This window comes from Camelina sativa, chromosome 15, assembly GCF_030686135.1.
Source record: "Camelina sativa cultivar CO46 ecotype springtype chromosome 15, ASM3068613v1".
In the NCBI taxonomy this organism is placed as follows: Eukaryota; Viridiplantae; Streptophyta; class Magnoliopsida; order Brassicales; family Brassicaceae; genus Camelina; species Camelina sativa.
The window spans coordinates 10,827,550-10,853,746 of record NC_141894.1 but is presented as its reverse complement, the minus strand read 5'-3'; the positions used below and the strand labels follow the sequence as shown (position 1 = coordinate 10,853,746).

General features: G+C 34.6%; 7 protein-coding genes and 1 pseudogene across 12 annotated transcripts; 6 read left to right on the top strand and 2 right to left on the bottom strand.

The window, feature by feature from the left end:
• Window positions 1-3,861: 3,861 nt before the first annotated feature.
• Window positions 3,862-5,034, bottom strand: LOC104748368 (putative F-box protein At3g23420). 2 transcript variants are annotated; one of them, XM_087486740.1, is made up of 2 exons: window positions 4,456-5,034; window positions 3,862-4,218 (listed from the first exon to the last, which is right to left on the bottom strand). In XM_087486740.1, the coding sequence occupies exons 1-2, from the start codon at window positions 5,032-5,034 to the stop codon at window positions 3,862-3,864; spliced, it is 936 nt and encodes a 311-aa protein (XP_087342866.1). The 2 variants fall into 2 exon arrangements, with proteins under 2 accessions (XP_087342866.1, XP_087342867.1); XM_087486741.1 differs by having other exon boundaries at window positions 3,862-4,303; window positions 4,456-4,986.
• Window positions 5,035-6,610: 1,576 nt separating this feature from the next.
• Window positions 6,611-7,780, bottom strand: LOC104748367 (putative F-box protein At3g23420). Of its 2 annotated transcripts, XM_087489290.1 has the most exons (2): window positions 7,202-7,780; window positions 6,611-6,967 (listed from the first exon to the last, which is right to left on the bottom strand). In XM_087489290.1, exons 1-2 carry the CDS (start codon window positions 7,778-7,780, stop codon window positions 6,611-6,613), a joined length of 936 nt encoding a protein of 311 aa, XP_087345416.1. The 2 variants fall into 2 exon arrangements, with proteins under 2 accessions (XP_087345416.1, XP_087345417.1); XM_087489291.1 differs by having other exon boundaries at window positions 6,611-7,780.
• An 853-nt stretch (window positions 7,781-8,633) lies between these two features.
• LOC104746445 (NEP1-interacting protein-like 1) lies at window positions 8,634-10,739 on the top strand. The gene is made up of 5 exons (XM_010467923.2): window positions 8,634-8,859; window positions 9,594-9,748; window positions 9,975-10,058; window positions 10,194-10,349; window positions 10,465-10,739. The coding sequence occupies exons 1-5, from the start codon at window positions 8,727-8,729 to the stop codon at window positions 10,588-10,590; spliced, it is 654 nt and encodes a 217-aa protein (XP_010466225.2). The 5' UTR covers window positions 8,634-8,726; the 3' UTR covers window positions 10,591-10,739.
• On the top strand, window positions 10,733-12,685 carry LOC104746444 (reactive Intermediate Deaminase A, chloroplastic-like). The gene is made up of 6 exons (XM_010467922.3): window positions 10,733-11,253; window positions 11,481-11,596; window positions 11,705-11,749; window positions 12,054-12,127; window positions 12,220-12,269; window positions 12,368-12,685. Exons 1-6 carry the CDS (start codon window positions 11,064-11,066, stop codon window positions 12,460-12,462), a joined length of 570 nt encoding a protein of 189 aa, XP_010466224.2. The 5' UTR covers window positions 10,733-11,063; the 3' UTR covers window positions 12,463-12,685.
• A 664-nt stretch (window positions 12,686-13,349) lies between these two features.
• Window positions 13,350-14,618, top strand: LOC104748366 (putative F-box protein At3g20030 pseudogene; annotated as a pseudogene).
• A 2,283-nt stretch (window positions 14,619-16,901) lies between these two features.
• LOC104746443 (uncharacterized) lies at window positions 16,902-18,880 on the top strand. The gene is made up of 5 exons (XM_087489231.1): window positions 16,902-17,258; window positions 17,548-17,717; window positions 17,840-18,119; window positions 18,216-18,397; window positions 18,546-18,880. The coding sequence occupies exons 1-5, from the start codon at window positions 16,954-16,956 to the stop codon at window positions 18,704-18,706; spliced, it is 1,098 nt and encodes a 365-aa protein (XP_087345357.1). The 5' UTR covers window positions 16,902-16,953; the 3' UTR covers window positions 18,707-18,880.
• A 3,635-nt stretch (window positions 18,881-22,515) lies between these two features.
• On the top strand, window positions 22,516-26,132 carry LOC104746440 (aspartate carbamoyltransferase, chloroplastic). Of its 4 annotated transcripts, none has more exons than XM_010467917.2 (6): window positions 22,516-23,711; window positions 24,270-24,833; window positions 24,932-25,071; window positions 25,169-25,342; window positions 25,466-25,702; window positions 25,784-26,132. In XM_010467917.2, the coding sequence occupies exons 2-6, from the start codon at window positions 24,302-24,304 to the stop codon at window positions 25,889-25,891; spliced, it is 1,191 nt and encodes a 396-aa protein (XP_010466219.2). In that variant the 5' UTR covers window positions 22,516-23,711; window positions 24,270-24,301; the 3' UTR covers window positions 25,892-26,132. The 4 variants fall into 4 exon arrangements, with proteins under 4 accessions (XP_010466219.2, XP_010466220.2, XP_087345413.1 ...); XM_010467918.2 differs by having other exon boundaries at window positions 23,005-23,711; window positions 24,267-24,833; XM_087489287.1 differs by having other exon boundaries at window positions 23,387-23,669.
• Window positions 22,545-23,089, top strand: LOC104746441 (uncharacterized). Its single transcript, XM_010467919.2, has one exon. It carries the CDS (start codon window positions 22,545-22,547, stop codon window positions 22,887-22,889), a length of 345 nt encoding a protein of 114 aa, XP_010466221.2. The 3' UTR covers window positions 22,890-23,089.
• Window positions 26,133-26,197: the final 65 nt, after the last annotated feature.

Here is a 26,197-nt window from a genome sequence, read left to right as displayed (position 1 = left end):
TATTAGTCAAAAATTAAAGTAATAGTTTTACCCGTAGTGAAAAATTAAACATTTGCCTTAAAATCAATGGCATGACAATGTAATTTTTTATATTTTATAAGGTTAGTTTCATATTTGTATTTCTCAATTAATATAGTAGTATTCCAATGATATACTATATAACTTCAATTAAAAAAATTGATCTTCATATTATGATCTTAGTATTTTGTGTAAAAAAAACATGTACTTAACATATTGAAAAGGAAGCATGCATTGTAAGAAGAAAAAATGCACTTAAAATACACATCCACTCATATTTATTTATGGACTTGACACAAAATACACATTTTTATAATATTTGTTATTCCAAATGCAATATATTAGTTTGAGTTTAAAAATATTTTGTATGTGATTCTAGTGAATGTAAGAGATGATAATATGTGATATAAGGAATACAGTGATTTGGTTAAGAGTTATCCTACTATATTAATTGAGAAGTACAAATATGAAACTAACCTTAAAATGTGTAAAAAATTACATTCAAGTGCCATTAGAAAAAATTAATTAAGCTTAATTAACTAATTTAAATAAATATAATTAAATTAAAAATAAAAACATTCACATATCAAATATTAAAAAAATCTTAAAAAAGAATATTTGCTCTCTCTAATAATTATGGACGAAATTACTAATTATTTTTTTTAAAAATATATATAAACCAATCAGAATTTTAAAAACTAAGATTTTATATCCAAGTATACAATACAATTATTTTTAGTAACTAAATTCAAAGATTTTGTTAAGATTTCAAATTATGATTCTCCTATCATCTTTATTTTATTTTATTTACAAATTGTTTAGAACTTTCATATAATACTTATAATTAATAAAATGCATATTTTTTCTGCATATGTTGTGATTTGAATTTTTTTTAACGAAGATATATTACTCAATGTATGAAAATGTGTGTTTTAGTTCCACATTGGCGGGTTGGTAAAAGTAAATTTATATAGATGATAAATTAATAATTTTTATTTACTCACAATTATAATATTAAAATTATTAATTTATATTTCACAAAATATGATGTAAATACAACAAATAAACAATATAAAACTGTAATAATACGTCAAAAATAAAATACTATAATATTCTAAAATAATTAGTATTCAAATAGACTAATAGATTTACATAAAAATTAAAAATAAATATTATCTCAAACAAATTTTTAAAAAAAAAAAATAATATTTATTATTATATTATAATTTTTTTAAAAAATGTTGACCGTGCTTTAAGCACGGGATATATCCTAGTAGTAAATTAAAATAGCTAAATTGTTAACGTTGTTAGGGGAAATAATTAAACTATGTATTTGGTATTATTTCTGTCCACTACTTTATAACAAAAAAAAATTTTGTAGATGATTCAACTCATGATGTCTATGATTCATATTTTTTTATTGAACCAATTTTAATTTTAAATAAAAAATTTAATAACTTATTTAACATATGATCAGCCACTGTTCTAATCCATATTAACTGATCAAAAATAAAACATATGAACACAAATTGTTCTATTTTAGTTTTGTTTTCATTTTATTCTGATCTCGTTCTTGTAGTGGAATTTTTTTTCCGATTTCCCATAAATAACCTAAATAATTAGACGGGATTATTGGTTCTATGATTTTAGTGGATTTGGAAATCTAAACAAAAATCATGTGGTATTCAATCATTAATTTTAAAATACTTATCAAAATTATGTGTTATTGGTTCTATGATTTACAAATACTTGTTAAAATCCCATGTTATTATTCATTTAATGATTTGTTTTTGGATTTCAAAATCCACATTATGTTTTAAATAGATTTGAATGGATTTGAAAGTGTAAAATAGAAGGATTGAAATCTAAGGATAAAACATGTTATTCAGAATCCATGTGTTTTGATTTTTAGAATTTACAATTCCATATGAATTTAGAAATCACTTCTCCAATAAGAGCCAGTTAAAAGTTAGTAACTTATAAATTCTTCTCAAAACAATTTGTTTACTGGACCAAATTTTCCTAAATAACTTCTATTTGTATACATAATTGAACGTTTGAAAAGATTTTCAACATTCTTTTGGGACTTCTGTATTTTCTACGACGCACCATAACACACTAATCCAGTAATGCTCTATGATTTGTACATAACTATTTGCTTCTTATTATTTGAATTAAACTTGGATCATCATTATGTTTAAATTAAAGGCATTTGAATTTTGTTATACATATTAACCTTAATAATATCTCGATGGTTGTTTCTTTGCTGAGTAATGGAGAATAAACCAATATATTGATGGTTGTCATTTCTCCTCCTAGTATGACTGCCACATAGGCTCAATTTCTTGGTTTCTCAGCTCATCCCCACAGAGAAAACCACCATGAGATGTTTAACTACTCTTAACCGCTGTAAGTTTGTAACACATAGCATGTCCTTGTTAAATAGATATCTTAATATTCATTTTTTGGTACCTTCTTATAAGGAAACGGCTTGACTTATATATATATATCGATATACGAAGTTAACAATTCGAAGTTGGATTAAATTTACTTGTACCAACAATAAGTTAGCTTCTAGTATTTGTATATACACATACTTAAAATGGGAGTAGGAATAATCTTTGGTTTTCTAAAGCAAATAATACCAAAGTCAACAAATTGAAAGAAAAGATAGAACAATCTGAACTTGCCAAAAGATAGAGACATGTAGGAAAAACAACGGTAAAAGAACTTACACAAAGAAGAACTCTTGTACTTATCATGTGACCGTCCTCTGCCTCTAAACTGCAAAGAAGATGATAAAAGAACAATTTAACAACGTTGTGGAAGAATTAACTCTGTAACAATCTGAGCACTATCATGATGAAGTAAGGTCCTGAAATAAAATTAAAGTATAATAGAAACAAATTAGTAGTTCAAGTTAATACCAAACCAAAGTCTCTGTAGTACCAGTTTTGGGGGGAAGGCTACCTTTAAACGGTATTGTGACGCTGGCTAGTGATGCGAATACAACAGAGAAACTGTATATTGTGACGCTGGCTAGTGATGCAAACTGAGGTAAACGTTTTCTACAGATGGCGTATCAAATGGTTTAAGGCGTGACTATTAACACAATCTCTAGAGCGCACAAATATATTATAAACTTTAACGTCATAACTTTGAGTTTTTCGAATACTTTCTAAAACCTCGCAAGTTTATTTTTAATGGAAACGGGACAAATACTGAAATACCTATTATTTTTAACTGTTCTTGAGAAGGATATTGAGGTAAAAAAAACAGAGAAAACAGAGCATACTTGGCAAGGGTATGACAACTTAGGACCGTGAACAAGATTGTTGAGTTTGAATGCCAAAGGTTAAGACTTCTGTTTCGAAAGAATTTTCCGGAGAGGACTATATCGATTAGGAATGAAGGTGAAGACACGAAAATGGAGATGAGAAGAAGAAGAGCAGATAAGAGCCATTTGATTATGAGAGATGAAGTTCAGAGCCGGAAGCTTAAGTATGATTTGTTAATGGAGCATGATTGGGAGTTTAAAGGCAGCCTAATCTGTTCTACATACACAACAGCAGAGTTTCCTATTTGCAACAACACAAACATAACAAATGAAAGAAAAGAAACATAAATTTTTTCAATGAGTCTACTACAACATAAGAAGGAGATTAAGCAACTCAAGGAAGCAAAACAAAGTCAAATATGGTAAACAAAAAGAAGGATGAGAGACAAATCAATTTTATGTATATATTGTTTAAAGAAGATGACAAAAGAGAAAAAGAAACAAGTAAAAGTGGTCCGAGAAATTGCACTTAACTTATAGATTGATTATACGTATTGTAAAATGGACTATTCAAGTTGCACTGCACTTGGAACATAAGAGCACACAAATGGTGCGAGATTTTTGTATAGAGATTCTCCAAGATCCACTTCTTTCAAGGATCCGTCCTTTCCAATAATGTAAGCTGTGTTGCGCATCATCTTCCACTCTTTGCATTTATCAAAAACCACAGCGACTTTCTTCTCCTCATCAATGAAGAAACTTGAAGCCATATACGAAAACATAAACTCATAACCGGCGGTGAATACTGCCATATCCACTGATAGGAAGAACTTGCTGCTCCACGACACCGAGTTGGGCTCAATCTTAGTTGTAACCCAGATCTCCATCTGTAATGTATAACCACGCTGAATTAACACAGCAAGCTGCTCATCTCTAACATTAGATAGAGTCACAGTATCTTGACGAAACCACTCAAAGGGCAGAGGCAAACGCGGCCCGAATGTCTCTCTTGTGAAATCAAAACAGATTAAGAAACTACGGTCTCCTTGGCTGGGGGTTTCTGAATACATCTCTTCAGCAAACCAATATGTATTTCCCTTGAGAGAGACACCACGGTTATAATAATCTATGTCCCAGTCTCGTCGAGTGACATCAAGAACCCTCCATGAAGAATCACAAGAGTTAAAGTCGTAGATTTTGAACTCAACAACTTCGGATCCGCGGTAATCAATGATAAAACTCAAGATTTTGTGGGATTTGGTGCTGCTATTGTATCCGAGAGCATACGAATATCTATCCAATCTGTGATTATTACATGTGGCCTCGATCCACCGGGGTTGCCCACAATACGGGTTAAAAACCACGAGCCTAGGGTTGTCTTTCAGGATGCATAACAGTAAACCGTCGCAGTGAAAGACTTGACGTACAAGTATTTGATCTGAAGCGTCAGGGAAAATAAGTGTACCTTGACGTTCTATGCATAATTCAACCTTGTTGTGAAGATTTACGCTCATCAAATAAACCCTAAAATCAATCATCATAAACTCTCTTTTCTTAGCTGCTTCTTTGGCTTGACCACCAAGGTGCTTCTTTTTAAAGCTCCTACTTCTGGACAAAGTGTTCCACTTTTTGCAAGTAGATCGGACTCTTCTCAGAGATGTCACCGGAACCACCTTAGAGAGCACCTCCTCCGCCAAATCCCTTGGAAGATCCGAGAAATCCTTTAGAAGTTTGACCATCTTCTTGTTCAACGAGGATCGATGTAACCTTATAAAAACTTCCCTAGCTATTTCCCCGTGAATTACAGATTTCTTCCTTCCGCCTTTGGCTTGAGATGCACGCATATATATAACAATTGAAACGGAGAAAAAGGAGAAAGATACCTTTACGCCAGAACAGAATCTCATCAAAATTTAAGGACACTTGATTATTATTATTATTTTTTTTTTTTTTGAATAAAAAGACAACTTGATTTTAATCGAAAGTTTTCATGCTAAACAAATAGGTTACCCAGCCAAATAATATAACAATTTCTCATAATTATTTGCAAATCAGTGGATTACTAATATATATCCCTAAACGGCTAAACGTTAAGATTTAAGGACTTCTATTTTTTTTTTTTTTTTTTTTTGGTGCTGTTTAGATATAAAACATTGGCTAAGATTTAAGAACTTTTTTTTCTTTTTTTTTTGGCTATACATTTAGATTCTTCTGTGGACGCAAGTTCATGCATGCGTCAATAGAGTCCTCAATGCTATGCAATGTAGATTAAAAGGTATGGGTAGTTTAGCTTAAATGCAACTCCTCCTTTATCTTTTCTTTCTTTTACAAAATTAATTGATCTTTCTCTCACACTCCACAGCATTCTCCAATTCCAGCTCTCACACCTCACAAAACTAAAACACAAATTCAAAATATCCCATAAATATAAAATCAATTAGTATTCCATAGTTCTCCCATGGCCATTGCTAAGATAGTAAGATGAATCTTCTGATATTCGAATACGGTGTTTCTTTTTGGATTCTTGGCGTGACCTGTATAATGTCAAGAACAATAAAGCGAGTTTTGTTCGGTTCATTCATCTTCATTCTTGCTTCGCCCGGGTAAATTTACAAGTTATCTTGATCTGATCATCTGATGCTAATCATTGATTAAGTTTGTTCGTTCGTTGACATGTACGTACGTATCTCTCTTAAATTGTGTATTCACACTCAAGTATATAATAGAGTGTGTGATAAAAGAATTGAAAGACAGTTAAGTTAAGAGAAAATTAATAAGAGTCTGATGTGGGGATCTTTTGTTCCATTTTGTTGAATGACCGCAGCTGATTATCAAACGGAATAGCAAGTCATAGTAGTTCCAAGAAGCATTCTGTACAACCCAATAGAGAAACCATAGAGCAACGGGCATTAAGAACCGGGAGTAGCAAAGGAGAAAACCTAACTCCAAGAATCATTCAATCTAATGCGCATCAGCACTTGCACTCTTTAAAACTGATAAAGTCAGAGGTTAAAATGGGAAACTCAAATCTAAGCATAGTTAGTAAATTCCAAAGTTAAACGCAGCCTACTCTGTTCTACATAAATCACAACAGCAGAGCTGCCTATTTGCATGAACACCAACATGACAAATGAAAGAAAAGAAACATAGGCTTTTGCAATGAGTCTATCTACTACAACAGAAGAAGGAAATTAAGCAACCTAAGGCAGCGAAACGAAGTTAAATATTGAAAACAAAAAGAAGGATGAGAAGATGACAAAAATAGAAGAAAAAAAAAAACAGGAAAAAGATTATAGATAGGTATTGTAAAATGGACTATTCAAGTTGCATTGAACTTGGAACATAAGAGCACACAAATGGTGGGATAAATTGGTTTGGAGATTCTCCAAGATCCACTTCTTTCAAAGATCTATCCTCTCCAATGATGTAAGCTGTGTTGCGCGTCATGTTCCTGTCTTTGCTTTTATCAAAAACCACAACGACTTTCTTCTCCTCATCAATGAAAAAACTTGAAGCCAGATACGAAAACTTAAACTCATCACTGGCGGTGAGTACTTTCATATCCACTGACAAAAAGAACTTGCTGCTCCACGACACCGAGTTGGGCTCAATCTTAGTTGTAACCCAGATCTCCATCTGTAATGTATCATCAGGCTGAAATAACACAGCAAGCTGCTCATCTCTAACATTAGATAGAGTCACAGAATCTTGAGGCAACAACTCAAAGGGCAGAGGCAAACGCGGCCCAAATGTCTCTCTTGTGAAATCAAAACAGAGTAAGAAACTATGACCTACTTGGCCGAGGGTTGCTGAATCCATATTTTGAGCAAACCAATATGTATTTCCCTTGAGAGAGACACCACGGCTATAAGAATCTATGCGCCAGTCTCCAGTGACATCAAGAACCCTCCATGAATTAGAGTTAAAGTCGTAGATTTCGAACTCAGGCAAAAGGTCACAAGAAGTCATAATAAGTCTCAAGATTTTGTGGGATTTGGTGCTGCTATTGTACCCAAGAGCATAGCAATAGTTCTCCAATCTCTGATAAGTACTATATGTGGCCTCGATCCACCGGGGTTGCCCACAATACAGGTTAAAAACCACGAGCCTAGGGTTGTCTTTCAGGATGCATAAGACTAAGCCGTCGCAGTGAAAGACTTGACGTACATAGATCTGATCTGAAGCGTCGGGGCAAATAAGTGTACCTTGACGTTTCATGCATAACTCAACCTTGTTGTCAAGATGTACACGCATCAAATAAACCCTAAAATCCATCATCATGACCACCATAAACGCCTTTTCCTTTGCTGCAGCTACTCTTGCTTGAGCAATGTGCTTTTTTGCAAAGCTCCTACATCTGGACAAAGTGTTCCACTTTTTGCAAGTAGACCGGACTCTTCTCAGATATGTCACCGGAACCTTCGAGAGCACCTCCTCCTCCAAATCCCTTGGAAGATCCGAGAAATCCTTTGGAGAATTGGACATCGAGTTATATAAAAAACTTTCCTTTTCCTCCGTAAAGTTTATTACAGATTTCTTTCTTCCGCTTCTGGCTAGGGCTTGAGATGCACACATATATATAACAACTGTTTGCCCAAAAAATATAAACAATATAATAATAATAAGTAAAAATAACAATTGAAGTGACAGAAAAAAAAAAAAAAAAAAAAGATACGTTTACACCAGAACAAAAAAACCCAAAAAGAAAAAAAAAAAAAACTCAATCGGCTCGGGGAAAAACATTTAAACCTATCTTGAACTCATTTAAGCCTGTTTCTTAAACTTTTATGGGTTAATATATGAAACATAAATCTAGGAGAGCTAACCCGCAGAAGCAGAAAAAATTAGTCTATCCAAACCCTCATTGATAAAAACTGACAAATTTTAAAAACATTGGGTAATAATTAAGAAATTTTTTATTTGCTACATAGTCTCACACATTAAGAATCCAAGATTGAAAGTTTGTAAAAACTAGCACTGCTACCACTAATGATTAAACTACTACTATAGTAGTGGCAAATGGCAATAAACAACTCATTCCGATCATAGTGGAATTTAAATGGGATTCATTTCAGAATATCTCAAGCTTATCCCATGCCTTCCCCATTCATATTTCAAAACTGCATTAATTTCTCCATTTAATTTTCTTGTTTCTTTAAATATATTTTATAAAACATTTAGATATTCTTCTGTGGGCGCAAGTTCATGCATTGCGCCAATAGAGTCGCTCAATGCAATGTAGATTAGGGGTGTGGGTAGTTCAGCTTCATAAATGCAGCTCCTTCTTTCTCTCTTAGTATTTTCTTTTATATAAATTCCTGTTTTTGTCAAACTCCACAACACTCTCCAGTTCATCTCTCACCCCATAAAAACACTAATACCAAAATATCCCACAAATATAAATTCAATTATAAGGACTCCATAGTTCTCCATGGGCATTGCTAAGATGATTCTACTGAAATTCACATACGGTATTTCTTTTTGGATTCTTGGCGTAATCTTCATATTGTCAAGAACGATAAAGCGAGTTTTGTTAGGTTCATTCATCTTCATTCTTGCTTCGGGTAAATTTACAAATTATCTTGATTTGATGCTAATCATATTTGTTTCTTTCTTTTATTCCACAAATGCTTGCTAATCTAACGTATTTTTAAGATGGAACCTGAGACATCATTTTGACATGTACCCATCTCTTTTATATGTATTCACACTCAAATATATTATATAGTAGATATGAGTGTGTGATAAAAAGAATTAAAGATAGTTAAACTAAGAGAAAATTCTTGAATATTCGTCTTCTCAAGAAGTCTAGAGCGTTATGTCAAGCAACTTTTTCTTACCATAAGAATCAGATGTGGGGATCTTCTGTTCCATTATGTTAGCGTTTAATTTCTTTTACCTGAATGACTTGTTCTCTAGGTAGAGAAGACGACCTATTTGACATTTGATTCAATAAAATTCTAGTTTAATAAATAAAAAAAAGTGTGAAAGTTTATTCATATGCATGTAAGATGGTGGGGTCTAAAATGTGTGTGATATGGTCAACACCCACTACGTAATTATGCCTACCTTAATTGAATTCAATAACTTGTGTCATTTATTGATTCTCTATCCTTAAATTCTAATTCTTTCACCAAATACTGTATTGTTTTTTTTTTCAACAATACGTAGTTCAACCTTCCTACAAAAAGATACTTTGTTTTTGATTATTTAACATATCACATTGCTTTATTTTCATTCAAATTGTTATGTATAACAATCTTATAGGATCACTAAATGTCATTAACTTTGGATGTAGCTAGTGTTGTGGTAGCCTCCATTGTAGGAGCCATTGAAGGTCACACCACTGACATTGGATTTCTTAAAGGTGGTTTGCTAGGAGTCCTGGCTGGAGTTATCACCGCCGTCCAACTCTTTGGACCGCTGCTACATAGTGATCAACCTTTGGCTAAGGTGATTGTGACTCTATATAATAGTAGTTTTTTCTTGTAGTATATATGTAAATAGCTAGAAAATGGGAGTGGTCTTGTGATAAAAAAAATAAAAAATAAAAAATAAAAAATAAAAAATAAAAAAAAACTAAGGATGATGGTAGTATTCTAGTAACTAAAAATCTGGATATAATATGATGTTGTGGTAACAACAGTTTGTTGACAAAAAAATGTGAAAAGAATGGCAGGTGGCTTTGCTGAGGAGGGTAGTGAATGGGAAAGCCATCATGGGTTTAGTTAGACCGTTTGTTCTCAAAGCATATCAATCGCAAGTAAGTACCCCTCCCATCGGGGCCCATTCCTTTTGTTCATCTGTAATGTGAACACAACATTTTGTAATGTGAAATCACAAGCATTTTTAAAAAGATTTCTTGTAATATTAATGAACAAACATTTTCTTCTCGCAGATAATAGCATTTGACACAAGTTACATGGAAAGTTCGGACTTGTACGATTTCGATCAAGAAAGAAAGGGATTATCAAAGAGCTCCATTCAGAACATTCCGATGTTCTACAACCATTCAAATCATCAAACAAAATCAAGTTGTCCTATTTGCTTACAGGTAATTAAAGTGTAATATAATATCGAAACCATCTAGTAATTAATCTGGTTACGAAAATGTGATTGTACTTCATCATCATATTTTCTAACATCCATTATTATAATTGGATACATAGGATTGGGAAGAAGGGGAAGTAGGAAGAAAGCTAGACAAATGTGGCCACACATTCCATATGATTTGCATAGATAAGTGGTTGCTAAAGCAAGAGACTTGCCCTATTTGTAGAGACCATCTTTCATAACACACTTCTCTACATAGTCCATGTCCATTTTCTTTTTAAAAACCAAACATGTAACTTCTTCCTTTCGTAAGCTTTTCCCATGGGAGAAAATGTAAAAAAAAAAAAAAAAAAAAAAATAGTATAATAAAATTACATGTTGTAGATAAAAACTTCATAAAGCCATGGACCGATCGACCTCTCGTGACCCAATGTGTCCAAAAAACTCAAATGTACCTAACTAAGGGTAAAATCGGAAAATACAAAAAACGTTTCGAAGAAAGAGATGACAAAAGAAGAAGAAAGGAAACACACGAGAATCATCTGCTTTAAAAAATCCTCGTGGTCCATTTGATTTGCTTATTAAAAAAAAGAATCCAATCGCATCGAGTTCACTCTTCTATCATCTTCTTCACCAACCCTTCTCTCTCTCTCTGTAACCCTCGTGGTAATTTTGCTTTTTTTTTTTACTTGTTGCCGGCGCCGGAGGGAGTGAGATGACTTGGGCAGTCTTCAGATCCATAAACTCACCATCACTCGACCTCTCCACAGCACTTCGCTCCACTCGTACCCCATTGGTCGCTGCTGGTGTTGGCTGCGCAACATTCGCTGGTGTTTCTCTCTTCAGAATGTCTTCTTCCAAGTCTCCTCCTTTCGCTTCCCTCAGTGTCTCTGCTTCTTCTTCTGGTAACCCTCTCTCCGATTTTGATTCTTTTCCCTAAATTTTGGCTTCTTCCCTAAAGTTTTGATTTTTATCAATGTCCCGGGTCAAAAAAAAGTTGAATTTGATGTTGGTTATCCTCAATGCATCTGTTTATTAGTCTTGGGTCTTAGTTCTTTTCATCTTCGGTATTGAATTGAATTTGTTAAACTAAAGAAATGCGATGATGTTGTGTGTGTGTGTGTGTGTGCAGCTAAGAAGAAAGTTGTGACTACAGATAAAGCACCAGCTGCTTTAGGACCATACTCTCAGGCTATTAAAGCCAATAATCTTCTTTTCGTTTCTGGTGTTCTTGGACTCATACCTGAGGTCAGTTCTATGATAGTAAAAATGTCGCAAATCACCGTTTTTTTTGTTTATTCCTTCCCTGTGTACTAAGGTTGCAAGATTTTTCTCCTTTGTTTTGTGTGTGTGTAGACTGGAAAGTTTGTTTCAGACAGCGTTGAAGATCAGACTGAGCAGGTGAATATAGATTGGTTTTTGGTTACTTGTATCTCTGTTTTGGTGTCCATGAGAGTTAGGCTGTCTTGAATGCTATGTTGGATAACAATTATTCTGTCGTATTCAACCTGAGTTGATTGGACTATCTACTTTCAGGACACATGAATCTTTAAAACTATTAATTTTTTTACTTTTGGACTTCTTGATTTGGTGTTAAGTTTTCAAACTATCTTCCACTAGTAGTTAATTGTAGCAAGGTTGAGTCTCTCTGTTTGTCCTTCCTGATTAAGTCTGTTTGCTTCTATTATTGTATGGAATATCAAAGCTACTCAAGAACATGGGAGAGATATTGAAAGCTGGTGGTGCTGATTATTCCTCGGTGGTGAAGACAACAATCATGTAAGGGGTTTTGTTTTTTTTCGACTATCCCATATGAATTCTGAACCTAACTAAAAACCAAAAACGGTAACTCTTTTGATTTTCTTTCACAGGCTGGCTGATTTGGGTGACTTCAAGAAAGTAAACGAGATATACGCCAAATGTGAGTTCTTTAACAAGTTTGTTTATTGTTCCTACTTCGTTTGAGATGCATAACTACTTGTGGAGTCATTTTTGAACGCTTTTTTATCCCTGTTGCAGACTTCCCAGCTCCTTCTCCTGCACGATCTACATATCAAGTGGCAGCTTTGCCTCTAAACGCCAAGATTGAGATCGAATGTATTGCAACACTCTAGAACACCATCAAATCTCATTGAAGGGTTTATTTGGTTCAGAAGATGTCAACAACAAATAAGAGACACAATGGCTTAGAGGCTAATCTTATCAAAACCTATTTTTCACCTATTTTCTCATTTTCCTGCACTACGAATAAAATGTTGCGAATTATCTATCATCAACCATTGGGCTGGTTGCAACACCTTAAAGCCCCTAATCAAGAATAAGTGGTTTAGTGTTGTTTTTGTTTTGGTTGGATCATGATGAGCTGTTGACTTGATATTCGTTGAGTTAGAAACCTTTATGCGTTGAGGAACAATGATAACATTTAATTTAGTGAGAATTCCATATCGAAAAAGACTAGTAGAGCTTAAATGGTCAAGAATTGTTTTTCAATAAATTTTGAACTAGAGGATGGATGATTATTACATAGTAGTGAATGATAGAGAGGGTTCAAATATATATATATATATTTTTTCTTTTCTTAAGCAAAGTTAGAAGAATGAACATAATGGAAAGGGAAGAGTCAGTCTCCATCTGCATGGAAAGTTCTTAACAATTCTATGGTACAAATCCATACCCTGACACATGGACGACATAGTCATAAGTAATAAATACTACTATACGTTATTGTGAGAGGAGCATCTCAACTTGTTGATTGTGTTTTTTTTTTTTGGAGTAATTCGACTACTAATATAGTAGCAATGATTTTTCCTTTAAAAAGGATAAAATATATGGAAATAGCTAGGAAAAAAAAACACATATATTTCTTTAGTAGTGAGTAAATAATTTAAATTAACCAGAATTATGATAGAAAAGGAAAAAAAAAGTTTCCTTTTCTGAAGCTTAGAAATATATAAAAAGATTAGGCAAGCAAAGTTAGAGAACACCTAGCCGATTTCTTACAATGACGACGATCTCTAATCTTCCGAAGGATTTGGTAGCGGAGATACTCTTAAAGGTTCCGATAACTAGTCTCGGAGCAGTGAGATCGACTTGCAAAGGATGGACTGCTTTATCGAAAAAAAGGATTCTATGTAAAGCAGAAGCAAAGCATCAGTTTGTGGGGTTCACAACGAAGAAATTTAAGCTTTGTTCACTAAGGTTTGATCTCCATGGAACTTTCAACAAAATAGAACTCGTGGATCCATCTATAAAGGAGATAGGTAATAATCTACTTAATCAAGTCAAGATATCTAGAGTTTTTCTTTGCGACGGGTTATTGTTATGTGTGACCAAAGAGGACAACGCTAGGCTCGTGGTTTGGAACCCTTATTTGGGTCAAACCAGGTGGATCCAACCCTTGAACGCTTACCACAGAGCAGACAGCTATGCTATCGGATACGACAATAACCGTAAACACAAAATCTTGAGGTTTTTGAATTATTACGACCGTTCTGTTGAGCAACTAATTCTTGAGTACGAAATCTATGATTTTAGCTCTAATTCATGGAGAGTTCTTGATATCACTACTCCCACCTGGGAGATAGAGTTTTATCAACGCTGCGCATCTTTGAAAGGTAACACTTACTTTTTTGCCAAGAAAATATACGAAGAGGGTGGTGAGTATCAAGATCATCGGCAAGACTGTTTACTATGTTTTGACTTTACGACGGAGAGCTTTGGACAGTTTCTTCCTCTGCCGTTTGAGTACTATATTTACGATGCTGGAGGTCTCTCTTCTATTGGAGACGAGAAACTAGCGGCGTTATATCAGCACCCTATTAGTACAGAGGTGGAGATTTGGGTTACAACTATGATTGAGCCCAATGCAGTGTCATGGAACTCTTTCTTAAAATTTGTTATGGGACCACACTGTGGTTATGATTTTCATGTTCCCTATGACGTTGGCAGTTTCTTCATTGACGAGGAGAAGAAAGTCACCGTGGTTATTCGCGATGACGAATTTGAGAGGAATATTACCGGCCGCGACGAGGACGTAGCTTACATCTTTAGAGAGAGTGGCAACGTTAAAAAAGTGCATCTTGGAGAATCTGTGCCTCACATACAAGGAGGACCTCTCAACGTGGATTGCCTACTTGTGTGTTGTAGCTCTTATGTTCCAAGTTTAGTGCAAATCAACCAAATTGCAGGGTTCAAAAACGAAAGAGAAGAAGATGAGGAGGCCAACCAACAAACAAAAAGAAGAAGACTCCCTCTATTGATTAATCAATAATAGCTTATTTTCTTTCTTGCATCTTCTTTTCATTCGTTTACTGTTTTTCTTTTGCAATGTCCTGTGAACAAGACCAGTCAGGCAGTCACTTACCATTATTTTGTTTCGATTTTAGTTGCACAGTATTAGCTGATCACCAAATATAAAAATGTATTGATCCTTTTTTATTCCAACTCTGCCAAATTCCATCCTACATGTGTTGTCAATTTATCTCTCTCCTGGTTTTTATGGACATTTGTATATATATTGGGATGGGGAGGGTTTTGGTGGCGGTGGTGGCTTTTCTTGTTCTGTGGCGGTGGCGTCGGTGAGAAGGATCGGAGGATGAAACAGAGGACGAAGTGGACAAAGCTGTGAGATGGGTGGATGCCATGCATAGCACTGAAATTCAATTTTAGGCATAATTACATAGTGGGTGTGGCCATATCACACACACATTTTGGTGCACTCTTCATCTAAGGACCAAGGTAGTAAGTAAAAACTATGATGATTTCACGTACTTTCCAGTTTAGGTTACAGCGAAGTGAGTCATTTTATTATCAATAGATTTATAATCTTTGCATGGATCAGGGCGATTAACTTAAACTGTGAGTATCTGTGCTAACTGATCTTGAAGTTTTTAATAGAAAGAATTGTAACCAAACTTCGGATTAGTCCTTGGTGCTTCCGAGAAGAGATGATAATCGATGTAAAACACAATATGATTTGAAACGAAAACATAGATTCTTTATGATTGGGTGTATCAGGATGGATAACAAAACAAATACATGGGAGGTTCAAAGTTATTTTGTCTAGGAGAAAATCTAATTAGGGAAGTACTTGGTTGAAGAAATGGCTTCCATTTCGACTTGAACCATCAACACATCTTTTACAGCGAAACCCTTTATTTGATCTCTGAGATCAGATAAAAAGATAAACTCATGGTAACCCCAACCAATTGTCCACTGCCAAAAAAAACAAAAACATCACACATTAGCATCTCTCAATGAGATTTTATATGTGTGTACACATCAAGGAACGTACGTAAATCCTTTGCTTACGTTGTCTCTCGACGTTATTAAGATTACGTACGTTGGTTAAGAACTCGAAGCTTGGCTCGAACATATATCTTCTCATAGGGTCTGAATTTCTCATTTGCATTAAGGTTAAGATACATCGACAAAGCTTTCCTTCTCCCGTGGCATGACCACTTGGATTTACTTGTATATTCCTGATCAGCGTTATTAATTACTTGTTACCACTAGTACTCTTTAAATATAAAACCTGGATGGATGCTCATGTTTGCCAAAACCAGTGCCACTTTTAAATTTGTTATCATATTGACTATGTGAAAATCAGAAAATGGTTTGGCTGCTCATGAGCATCGAGGTTTTGGCATTGACAATACAGCCCAACACACATTAGATGCAAATGTCCTTTAGGCCGGGAATGGAGATAACCAAGGATCTATTTATTTTAGGCACGATCGTGATTACAATTGCAACGACTTTTCTCAAATATCAACGTTGGATGCGGAAGGAGAAGAGAGGGGAACACGTGAGTTTAACTAGATCTGGCAGTGGAACTAAATTAAATAATCTTCTTTGACATTTTTTTGCGGCATCTCTTTTGACTTGAGAATATTGTAGTGGATGGTTACAGTGAAAAGGAAAAAAATGAGTTATCAATGAAACTGATTTTTCTATAATTAAAATGAGTTATACCATTTTTAGGATACTTATCTTTTAATTTTCATTTTTCATGAATATCTATGAGACTATGACTCTCTGGATGATGGATCTATGACTTACTGAGATACAGTATACCATTTTTCTATAGAGAATTTGATTTCGCAAGTTTAAAAGCAGCTAACTAAACTAGTTATAGAAGTATTGCTTCACTGCTACAAGATTCGAATTTGAGTTCGATGCTGATTATGGAAGATTATTTCTTAATGAATTCGCCTAAACTATTAAAAGTGGGCTACGGATCTAATGAGATTTATAGTCCAAGAATTGGTAACTTTTAGTAAGAAATTTGATCTAGTATATACTTTATTTTCTATCCATTATTCCAGCAAACATTCAAATGAGTACAAACTAAAGTTTAGATATAGACTCAAAAAGTCAATTATGATAATAAGTAAACGCATGATCAAACCAAATCTGTAGATATTAATTTACCAACTTGTACACTAGACGAAAAATATCATTATCATGCAATCTTACTAATTTTTTCCTTTCCCTTAAGCATCTAATTAACCATCTCCCGTTCTATATATACATGTACACATGTACCATTATCATGACCAAGTCTCACACTGTCTCTCTAAACTTCATTCACACACATCTTTGACATGATCATGATGAGTTACTACAAAGAAACCTTATGTGTTGTTTCTCTCTTCTCTTGTCTTTTCATCACCTCTTCTTTTGCAGGACCGCCAGTCCCAAACCAGTTGGAGAATGATTCTCAGAAACTTATCCCCACTCAGATTTCATCACGTGATAGTAAGGTCTCATTATCGAGCACGGTGAAGGGTCTGAGAGAACGTCCTCCATCGTCTTATTCTCTCAAGTTTGAGTCTTTCAACACACTCATGAAGTCTATTTACACCGACAGTTATCAATCTCGTCCTTTTAGGGTCGGTAGATACAATTGGTACGTACCATTTTTTTAAAAAACTTTTTTTGGTTACCTTTTTTTTTTTGGGGCAAACTTTTTTTTTTTTTTTGGTTACCTCTATGTACCAATTCTTTAATTCTTTTTTTTAAGTTTCATTATCTGTATAGATCCAGGATTTGAAAAAAACAAAAAAAATTCTGACTGGTCCACAAAACGTAGGACCTTGGTGTTAGTGTGTTACCATCTTTGTTCATGCCACTCTATTATGTATATTGTTACTGAATCATTCTGATAGATCGATAATCTAAAAAACAAACTGAAACAGGACGCTTGTCGTGTACCCAAAGGGGAATAAGAACGACAACAGTACAGGTTACATTTCGTTATATGTCGTCTTAGACAACTCAACTCTCACTTCTCCACGTGAAGAGGTTCATGCAGATCTCAGATTTTACATCTTCAACAAGAAACAGAAGAAGTACTTTACGATCCAAGGTTAATATAAGTAACTTCACTAGATAATTTAATTATATGTCATTTTCTCTCTAGTTCTAGTAACATATATCTATATTATCTATTTATATGTCTATAAATGTGGTGTGTTACGGTACGTGTAGATACTGATGTATGGCGATTCAGCGCAATCAAAACCATGTGGGGATTTTCTAAGGTTCTTCCTCTGACTACGTTTAACAACCTGAAAAATGGATATCTTTATGATGTCGACCATTGCGAATTTGGCGTTGACGTCATCATTCCACCATTCTATGAAAAGTCGGAACTTTTCTCTGTCACCGAGAGTTTTCCAAACCCGAGGTTTACCTGGTTTATTAAGGGACTATCCACACTGCCTAACGATCACCTATCAGAGGAGTTCACTATTGGAGGAAAGAGCTGGTGAGTTTCACAAATCACAATGTTAGTTGTAGTAAAACCAAGTGTAAGTTTGTTGGGTAGTAATTTATTAACAAGTTTTTTTCAAATACTGATTAGGAATTTACGAATCTTTAAAAATGGTTTTGGCTCTTTCGAAGGCAAAAATTTGTCGCTTTACCTTAACCTTGGCCCCCAAGAAGTACTTAACGCAAAGCCTTATGACAAGGTTTACGTACGAGCCAAGCTTCGTGTTCCTAACCAATTCGGAGCCCAAGCGAATACCGTTTTGGAAAGGCCGAGTAAGTGGATGCTATATATTCATGGTTTTGTAATGAGTGACATGACTCAAAATTTGTATATAATTTTATATAATTTCATATTTTGTCTCTATTATTTAATGTTGAACATTCATATCTATGGCATATATATTTTTTTTTTGTATGGCAGTTGATAACTGGTTCACTCCACAGACAATCGGGTGGGGATATGCTGACTTCATGCCTCTTTCGGATCTAAGAGATTCATCAAAGGGTTTTCTTGTGAGAGATATGTTGGTTGTTCAAGTCGCAATGGAGGCAATTTCTTCAACCAAGTACCTTCCCAGTTAGATTTGTAAAGAAGCATAAATCATGGCAGCTAAAATGAGGGATAGGCGTCTATGTGTTATCTCATCTTTCTTGCTTTATTTAAGCCTAACTTATCTTATGCTATGAAAAATAATTACTTAATGATATGAATATTAATAAAATACCAAAGACCATTCTTTCTGGATTAATATAAAATCACAAGATGTCAAGATTCACAACCAGCATTAAAACATACACTATCAAATGGACATAGTTTACTTCTTCTTTTTTTGACATATTACTACTTTAGCACTTCTAGGATCACATTTTAGCCTCACATATGAAGAATGATTGAAAGATATGTGTTATATTCATTTCATACGCTTTATTACAAATAATAAAGTAAAAAATTAAAAAAATGCATCCTACAGTTTCGAAGTATATATTTACACAATGTAATAAAGAAGAACATCAAGTTGGATTATAAAGAAGAACAAAATTCATTAAAGCAAACACCACTGGGTCTTTGTTCCTGGCAAGTGGTAACCAACAAGAGTTTGGTAACTGGCTGAAGCTAGACAAGCCAACATATGACAGTAATCAATCACAAAGATCATTTTGCTATTAGCAAGACAATATACCACTACAACTCGCTCTATTGGGTAGATCACGGGACAAAGACAATATAGCAGACAGACGAGCTCAAATTACGCTTATGCTGCTCAGTCATAAAGACTAGTTTGACCTAGGATAAGACAGGTAGTTTCGGAGTATGTAGTGGCCTAGATCTTATGCTCAAGGACATGTTTCAGCTGGACCTTTTGGCTTTCAATTGATATCGTTTGACTTTGCGGGTTCATACGTAAATTCCTTGATTTCTTGGATATTATTAACTGATGCGTCAGTTTCTCTTAACAGGTTTGCGTCTCTTTCCTCTTTCACACATGTAATAGCATTTCTTGATTTGAAGAATGCTTCCAAATCTCCTACGAGCTAGTTTATTTATGAATACTTGTCCTCAAGTGTTACTTTGGCGTCAATATGCTTCATCTGGACATGTTCCTCATGCCAAACCGTAATCATCAGCAGCATTCTTCTTTAATCATCTACTTCATCTCTAAGATTCATGGATTCACTCTTCAATGCTTCAATCTGAGCTTTATCTTCTTCTATTTGCTTTGCAAGTTCTTCACAAACTTCTTCAATTAAATTTCTTGCTTTCCTTTCTTGTTGGTAATCATGCATGTAACGCTTTACGGCTAACTTTGAATCTGCAAGCTCATTGACTAGTTTCAGATTGACGATTTCTAATCTATGACTATTTTTCTTTTCCCAGGCCATGTCATAATGATATCACCACTCACAGTCACAGTGAACAAATAAAATTGATCTATACAACACGATTTGTAAAAGTAAAATGTGTAAGTAAAAAAGTATATCGTATGCATGTTTTTTTTTTTTAATATAGTTTCTGTTTTGTTTATAGAAGAATTTATAGAAAGCTCAAACTCAAAGATCATATACTTCCAATATATTTTTGTAACACACCTAATCCATGTTGCGTTAGCTCTTTAATTAATTATTCGTTGTATTAATCACTACGTATCATTTTTTTTGTGTGTGAATGTAATGTTAAATGTTACTTTTGCTTTAATTAAAATTTTGAAAAGAATAACAGCTTTACTAGTTTTAGGCTTTTATTTTTCTTTATTTCACCTTTGAAGTTACTTAGCTCTGCACTGTGAGCTCGTTTGCATTCAGTAAAATTGATGATGACTTATAATTAGTTATCTATCATATATATGCTAGCTTGGCTATTATATTGCTCATTACATACATTATATAGACTACGTACATGTCATAGAGCTTTTATGATAGAAGTTTATAACTTATCGATCCCCTCGATTCCTGATAAATTTGGCGACAAAAAATGAGAGAGCTACAAGTCTCGTGTACACGTCGTATATATAGTTGTGTACGTAATATTATTATATTTACGTCTCTAGTTTAGTTGCAGCAGGAAGTACTGTTCTTATCTTATTTAGTTATTTTAATGTGAAATTCTAAACGCAACTAAAGAAATAAGTCTTCGGATGGTACTTAGTCACATAATCAATGGAAATCATTTTAAAACAAAGAATCTCACTTTAATATGTTTGTTCGAATATAATGATTGTACAATAGTACACAGTATATGTGGTGGAAGTGTTCTATATCACATAGCAGCCGAAAATATTAATACTATATATATGTTTGTGTAACGTGTAAGTGTAACACATACAAAATGAAAATCAAACACATTTTATTGATCGACCCATTGACCATTGTACTGATACATAGTGTAATTTAAAATTTTGAAATAAGAAAAAATGAATAAATTAACAGATAGAATAAAGTTGAGATGATTAGTTTGGTCGCCTCTACAGAAGTATGAACACCAAGATTCTATCACTCATTTACGGATCGTTTCGAAAAAACAAGAGGTGAGAGAGATTGATCGAATCAACCAATGCAATACAGATCAGTTTCATTTATAAATCGTGTCTATGGGCCAAGTGATCGATACTAAATAAAAATGCTAGTAGTAGTGGGATAATCTGGTGTAACACCAACCTCAGGGTTTTGACTTTATGAATAATAATGGTATATATTAGTTGTTGAGTTACATTTGAATATAGATAAAGGTATTTGTAGGGGTAGTAGATTGGGTAATTGATGTTAAGATCGGATGATGATAGTAGAACAAACAAACTATGCCAAAAACGGTAAATGATTAATAGACAAACAAATAAACATGAGTTGAGTTGTGATTTTTAATGGTATCATAACTAACAAATGCAAAGTACTGTTTAACTTATATAACTGAAGTGATAAAATAAATAAGACATGTATTCTCAAAACTTTCTAACTATTTAAAGACTTTTTAAAAGAAAAAGACCAAGGAAACATAAGAAGGTGATGGCAATTAAAATTTGTATGGAAAAGGTGGGAGACGTGAGTGTGATCAACATGATATGGTCTAATCGAGTAATATAAAACTGGGGGTGGGGGCATCTTTTATGATCAGAGATTCTGTTCCCTTTGGTTGTGTTCACACCTTGAAGATACCTCTCCAATTTCCGTGTTCACACTTCACTCTTCCCTCGGCTGCTTCCTCCTAGCTCGGCTTCATCCCAAATTTATAGTATAATCAAACACATAGTGGTTGACTAAAATAAGCTGAGAAAATGTTTTGTTGTGACTACTTTTTAACAAATAATTTTAGATGTTGAAGTGTTATGTTAGATTGATATTTTTATATGGGGATGATTGTTTGTAAAATTACATATTAATACATTTTTGTTTTGCTTTTTAGACCTTGATGGTCGATCGAAAACTTTTACACAAGTAGAAGTAGTTACCATAGTTTTAGATACATTACAAGAGTTAGGTTCGAACAAAACAACTTCTCATTCTCTCATGCTTTACATGTTTGTAACTTTCGTGTTTATTTCCTTTCTGTTTTTGTTTGACGTCATGATATACTAATATTATAGTTCTTCTTTCTTTGTGTATCTCATGACGATATTTGCATTTTCACCGGCATACATAAAATAATAACCAGCAAAAATATCTAAGCCGAGCTGACGAGCCAATAAGGACACGTGGATCAGTGGATGAAGCGCCAAAATGAAGAAGGACAAAAGCTGGTGACGGTGAGTTCAACAAACACATGTCCACGTAGGATAAAAGTACTCTGAAATCCGACGTGGCATATTGTATATGTTCTTATCTTCGCTCTTATGATTTTAATATCTCACCAGCTTCTACCTACGCATATATATAAACAAGCCTTTACAACTACGTCTTGAAGACAAACAAGAAAACAAAAAAGAATTAAATGGGGAATTGTTTAAGGCACGAATCAGAAATGCACTGGGCTGGTGAAGACTGGGATGAATTCATCCCTGAATATCATCATCATCATGGCTCTAAAAGTACTTCTAGAGAGGAGGCTCATCAAAAAGTGATTGTTACACGAGACTGTAAACCTTCCGATCCATCTGATCATGAGATGATCAAGATCAGGCTCACCAAGAAGCAACTTCAAGATTTACTAAATAAAGTCAACGTCCATGACTTCTCTTGTCCGAGCAAGATGATCGATCGTGGTGGTTACGACGAAGAAGGCAATCAGCAAGGGTTATGGACACCAGTTCTGCAGAGCATACCAGAAGCTAATTAATTGGGATCATGTTGCAGATGATGTATATTCTTAGGTGTTTCGTCACTTTCTTGATTTAAGGTTATGCGTTATTAGGTTAGGACTTTAATGTAACGTTTGTTTTTTTTTTTTTTTGGGTACTCATGACACTTTTCTTATTTTGCTTGTTAGATTGTAAATATAAGCGTAAACCAGAATCAAAAGCTTGTTGTTTATACCAAGACTACTACTTGATTAGCTGAATAATTCTCATAAACTGAAACCTCTTGACAAAAGCCACCAGCAGGCTGCAGCAACTTAAACCAGCATGAGATCGACTAGAAAGAGACTTTTAAAGCGAGAAGAAGTAGAAAATACGAAGAGAATTCAAGATCCAGCAAATGGTATGGCATGAGTGAATTAACTGATACAGAGTGATCAAGAAACAGAGTATGATTTGGTCTAGATCAAATTTATTATGGGCCTTCTAAGCCCAAATTGTCAGCTATTATTAATTTATTCACTTTATTAGAAAAAGTGCATTTAATAACTAATGATTTTTTTTTACTTTTTTTTTCCCAAAGCGTATTTTTTTTCTTTTTCCCTCCGTTAATTATTCCAAAACGTCATCATAGTTTCCTTACTAAAACCCTACGTTACTCCGGCCGCCGCGTCCGTTCCCGTTGATAATTCCCTGATATTCGGAGCTGATTAAGGCTAAGCTTAATTTATTTCGCTGTCGGTCTCTCTACCGGCGTTACATCTTGATCAGCCAGACTCTCTATCATTTGACTGCTCTACTCCATTCAATTGCTCTTTAAGGTCTGTGCAGGCTTTCAAACTCATCGCATCACTTTTGTGTGTGTGAGTGTGTTTTTTTTCTTCTATTGAGATATACGATTGATTGGAATTGAGCTTTGTTATCGTTTCGGGTTTATGATAATTAGATTACAAGGGAATACGAGACATCACATTCTTTCTCAAAAATTCATTCTTTCTTTTTGGTTGTGTGATTGAGATTAAGGCTAATTTCGATAGAATAAGCATGGTTTTGATTCGTCCTCTATCAAACTTGAAATTTCTTTTTGCTAGGGCTTGTGTAGTTGTGTCAAAGCATGGTTTGTTATGTCCATAATATACAATCATTGATCAGTGTCTTCTTTCCCTGTTACTTTTTTTTTTTGCTTCTCCATGTTTTCAAGATTTTGGTAGGTTCCTGTAAAATGATTTGTAAGATCAACACCAATGTTATCCGCAGCATGTAAAGTTGGTTGGTGTGTGGATACTTGTAGTCGTGTTCAAAGTTTGTTCTTTTTGTAATTTGAAGTTTTCTTCTTTTCTATGGAAAAGTTAGCTTCTGAAATTTTCGATTCCTCTTTAACTAACTGCATTGGTTATCGTGTTTGTGTGTGATTTTAGCAGGTTCTGGAAGTTGTGACACAGTACTTCCCAGAATGGCTATCCCATCATCACTTACTTCAGCCACACTTTGCGGTGCCTCAGTTTTTCCTAAAGCAGCATTAGCCTGCAGCTCTGACTTCCCAAGCAATCTCTCTAGTCCTTTTGAAAGCTCAAAGATTTGTTTGACTTCATTTCCTCCTGCCTCTAAGAAAAATGCTACTTGGAATCTGACCCGAAATGTTGCTCCAATCCAAGGAATTAGGTGTCATGCAATGCAAGTTGAGACAAGGGAATCTTTTACGGCTGGGAAGAAATTTCAACTTAGTGATGTGATTGAAGGGCAACAGTTTGATAGGGAGATGCTAAGCGCTATATTTGATGTTGCTCGCGAAATGGAAAAGATTGAAAAAAGCTCTACTCAAAGTGAAATACTCAAGGGTTACTTAATGGCTACCCTCTTTTATGAGCCTTCTACCCGTACCAGGCTCTCTTTTGAATCTGCCATGAAACGCCTTGGAGGTGAAGTCTTAACTACTGAGAATGCCAGAGAGTTTTCGTCTGCAGCTAAAGGGGAAACACTTGAAGGTATCCACTTTGTCAGCAAATATCTTGTTGTTCTTGCTGTGACATGTTGATTGTGTTAGATTAGATTATTTACTGAAACTTTTTGGAGCACTTTTCAGACACTATAAGAACAGTGGAGGGTTATACTGATATAATCGTGATGCGGCATTTTGAAAGTGGTGCTGCTAGAAAAGCTGCAGCTACTGCCAATATACCTGTCATTAATGCAGGTGATGGTCCTGGAGAGCATCCTACTCAGGTGTGTTGTGTTCTTAACCTTTAGCGTTTTAGGTTTCTTAAACAATCACTACTGCACATCCTTGTTTCTTATCTCTGGCACTATTGCTGTTGTTAAGGCTCTCTTGGACGTCTATACCATTCAAAGTGAACTTGGAAAACTAGATGGCATCAGTGTAGCCTTAGTTGGAGATCTTGCCAATGGGAGGACAGTCCGGTCGCTTGCATACTTGCTTGCCAAGTTTAAAGACGTGAAGATCTACTTTGTTTCCCCTGAAATTGTTAAGATGAAGGTTAGTATTACTTAACTTTTCACCATCCTTGAGAGAACCTGAAGAAGTTGACGTAATTTACTCTAGAACATCATTGCGTCTGTTTGTTTACCCTCTTCAAAAATGTCTGTTTTATAATGGTAGGATGATATAAAAGAATACTTGACATCAAACGGGGTTGAATGGGAAGAAAGTTCGAATTTAATGGAAGTAGCATCCAAGTGTGATGTAGTTTACCAAACCCGAATCCAAAGAGAGCGGTTTGGAGAAAGGCTTGACCTTTACGAAGCAGCTCGTGGGAAGTATATAGTAGACAAGGATCTCTTAGGAGTGATGCAGAAAAAATCTATTATCATGCATCCCTTACCGAGATTGGATGAAGTAAGTTAACAAAACCCCGTAGCTTTCATCTATTGTACCTTGACACAATGATCCTCACTCTTTGTAATCCTTCATGTGTAGATCACTGCAGATGTCGACGCTGATCCCAGAGCTGCCTACTTCAGACAAGCAAAGAACGGTTTGTTCATTAGAATGGCACTTCTGAAGCTACTGCTTATCGGTTGGTGAGATGGTCGTTGCAGAAGTAGAAATCCATTAACCATCTGAAATCTCAAGCCTGTGACAGAGGAGAGACAGTGGCATCAGCTCGCAATAATAAAATTCCGAAACACAGTGATCTTTGTGTGTCTGTTCTTGATGTTACTCAAAAAGAATAGTAAAAAAAAAAGCTGTTGGTTTGTTTGGTCAAAAGACTGATTTGAAGAGGAAGAGTTGTTGAACTTTAATGAATAATTTGATTTTGAGCTAATATTTTTCACATTCTGCGGTCAAACACAACAAGATGGCCTACCACTTCTCCAAAGAGCCAAAAGC